At 35.8% G+C, this 3,217-nt stretch overlaps 1 protein-coding gene across 1 annotated transcript; it reads right to left on the bottom strand.

The window, feature by feature from the left end:
* LOC109826496 lies at positions 492-1,007 on the bottom strand. Its single transcript, XM_020393526.1, has one exon. The coding sequence runs from the start codon at positions 1,005-1,007 to the stop codon at positions 492-494; it is 516 nt and encodes a 171-aa protein (XP_020249115.1).

The raw sequence follows: 3,217 nt of genomic DNA, 5'->3' as shown, positions 1-3,217 counted from the left end.
AATTTAGATCCTTAAATTTAATATAATGTTCATTGAATGCTTCTACTAATTCTTCATTATTTAAGGATTCAATTACTTCATTTTCGTGTGCCATGAAACACATGTGTGCAATTTCTTCTTTTTGTTCTTCTTCTTCTTCGTAAGAGGATGCATAACTATCATCCTACGTCACTGCCAAAGCCTTATTCTTCTTCTTCTTGATGTTGTTGAAGTTATTAAAGTTGGTGGACTTTAATTTTGACTTAAGAAGTGGAGCATCCTTCTTTATATGTCCTGGTTTATTGCAATTGAAACACAAAGAAGAATCATTAGTATTCTTAAACTTATTTGATTTATACTTACCTTTATTTAAGAATCGTTTGAATTTCTTTATTATCAATGCAATATCCTCACCATCTTCTTCAGATTCTTCGGTGTTGGAGGATGCATTGAAATCAAGAATCTTGTTGTTCTTTGGTTCTTCAGCCTTCATTCTGTCCTCGAGTTGAACTTCATAAGCCATGAAATTGCCGATGAGGTCCTCTACGGTTATAGTTGAAAAATCGTTGGCATCTTCTTGTCGTAGTCTTCTTCTCCCATTCTGGAGTGAGTGCTCTTAGGATTTTCCTCACCATTTCAACTTGAGTGTAAACTTTGCCTAGTGCAATTAAGGAGTTTGTGATATCTGTAAATCTTGTAAACATCTCCGTGATGGTCTCCTTCTCTTTCATCTTGAATAGTTCAAACCTGTGAACAAGAACAAAAAATTTTGACTCTTTAACTTTGTTAGTTCTTTCATGTGTTACCTCAAGAGTATGCCAAATTTGATGTGCAGATGTAGAGGTAGACACGCGATTGAACTCGTTCTTGTCCAGGGCACAAAACAACGCATTCATTGCCTTGGAGTCCAAATTCACATTTTTCCTTTGAGCAAGTGTCCATTCGGTGTATAGAGTGGTTGGGTTTGTGAACTCAGTCTCAACAATGTTCCAAAGATCATAGCCAACTGATTGGAGGTAGATCTTCATCCAGCATTTCCAGTAGTTGTAATTACCATCGAATAATGGTAGTCATTGTGTGGAGTGACCCTCTTTGAATTGTGATGTACTTATTGTTGCCATCATTCACCTTGCTCTGATACCAAATGTAGGATCTGTAGAAGCACACACAAAACACTAGAGGGGTGTGAATAGTGTTTATTTAAAAATTTTGCAAGATGGATTATAAATTGCAAGAACAAATAACAACAGTCACAGAAATTTAACAATCACAAAAAAGAGATTTATACTGGTTCCACCACCCCGAATGTACATCCAGTCCCTAAGCAAATCCTACTTGAGATTTACACTATGATTTTGAAACCAATTACAAAATCAAACCAAACCTAACTAATTGACAATACCATGCCAATTGCAACCAATCTCTAAACCAAAAGATCTTCTCTCACACCCGGGAGAAACCTTCTTTGAAGTAAGATCACAAATTCCTATAAGCCTTGAAGTGTTTGTGAAGTGTAGCAGTGGCTTAGAAACTTTTTAACTCTCTGAATAATGCCTAAACAATCTTTAGTAATGATGGGGAATAAAGGCACTTTCAGAACTTTTCTTTTCTTAACACTTAGAATGAAAATTTGAATCAGTAGAGCATGAATTTGCAAAAAATTTGAATCTTATGTATATTAGAGTTGGTAAACAAATTCTGAAGTTAGCACCTATTTATAGCCTTTGAAAAACTTAAAATTTAAACCAATTATCATTTTAAAAATGACTATAAACGTTCAAATATTCAAGTTCAGAAAGTTAAGAAAACTGTCTCTGTAGTCGACTACTAGTCTTAGTAGTCTACTGCACTGAGTCTATTCAGACTCTGTGAAGTCAGAAAACTAGTTAGTAGTCAAGTACTGTTAGCATTAGTCGACTAGTCTGTATGACTGAAGTTTCTGTAACTTTGAACTGACTTAGATTAGTCGACTATTAAGCATAGTAGTCGACTACTCTGTAAATTTACAAATTCTGTAACTTTGACAAAATCTTGAGTAGTCGACTACTAAGTGTATTAGTTGACTACTAATATATAGATAGAGATATATGATATGTTTTGAGACTCACTCTATATCTGTAAACTCTAATAGTTAACTTAGGGGATTTCTATAGTTAACCACACACTAAGCATGTGTTAGTGTGTTCTAAATACTATGTGTTTGTATGTGTTATGAGTGATCAATGCTTGTACAAAAATTCTTAGCAAAGAAAATATAAAATTACACATTTACGATTAAGCACATCTTCTTCTTTGCTTGTCTTGTTGCCTTGAACTCATTTTGCACTTAGTTCACATATCTTGAGCATATCGTATGTTATTATCTGCATTAATATGTTAGTGCATATATAATACATATAGTAAATAATTTGTTATCATCAAAATTATATCTTAGAGACAAGATATCCAACATGTTGCTCCGATGTCTTTCAACCAAAGAGACAGAAGAAGTCCTCAAGGAAGCACATAATGGAACTTGTGGTGCACATCAACCGGGTCCTAAACTATATGATCGCCTTAGAGGAATGGGCTATTATTGGTCAACTATGGTCAATGACGTAGTTGCGTATGCTCGACGGTGTCACGCATGTCAGATACATGCCAACTACATGAATCAACCAACGGAGCACTTGCACCCTTCGGCCACCTCCTGACCATTTGAGACTTAGGGAATGGATTTTGTTGGTCCTATTTTTCCTCCGTCAGCCTAAGGTGACCACTTTATTTTAGCAATCACTGATTACTTCTCTAAGTAGGCTGTAGCGATTCCACTCAGAGAAGTAAAGACAAACGACGTCATTAAGTTTATCAAGCACTATAATATCTACCGATACGGTGTTTCAAGATGAATCATGCATGACAACGGCTCTCAGTTTGTCAGCAACGCATTCATCAAATTCTATGAAAAGTTTAGGATTCAAGACGTCGCGTCAAAATCTTACAATCCCACTACAAATGGTTTAGCTGAGACCTTCAACAAGACTATCATCTCTTAACGAAGCTAGTAAAAACCAATAAGCAAGATTGGGATGACAAACTTGGTTATGCTCTCTAGGCCTATCGTACCACAGTCTGCACGCCTACTGGAGCTACTTCATATTCTTTGGTATATGGGTGTGAGGCCATTCTTCTCTTGAAAATTCAGATTCAATCCCTTCGTATCGCTCTTGCAATATGGATGACGAAGGAAGAACAACAT

This window comes from Asparagus officinalis, chromosome 10 (genome assembly GCF_001876935.1).
Source record: "Asparagus officinalis chromosome 10, Aspof.V1, whole genome shotgun sequence".
Lineage (NCBI taxonomy): Eukaryota > Viridiplantae > Streptophyta > Magnoliopsida > Asparagales > Asparagaceae > Asparagus > Asparagus officinalis.
The sequence above is the reverse complement of the archived record's forward strand: the minus strand, read 5'-3'. Positions and strand labels throughout refer to the sequence as shown.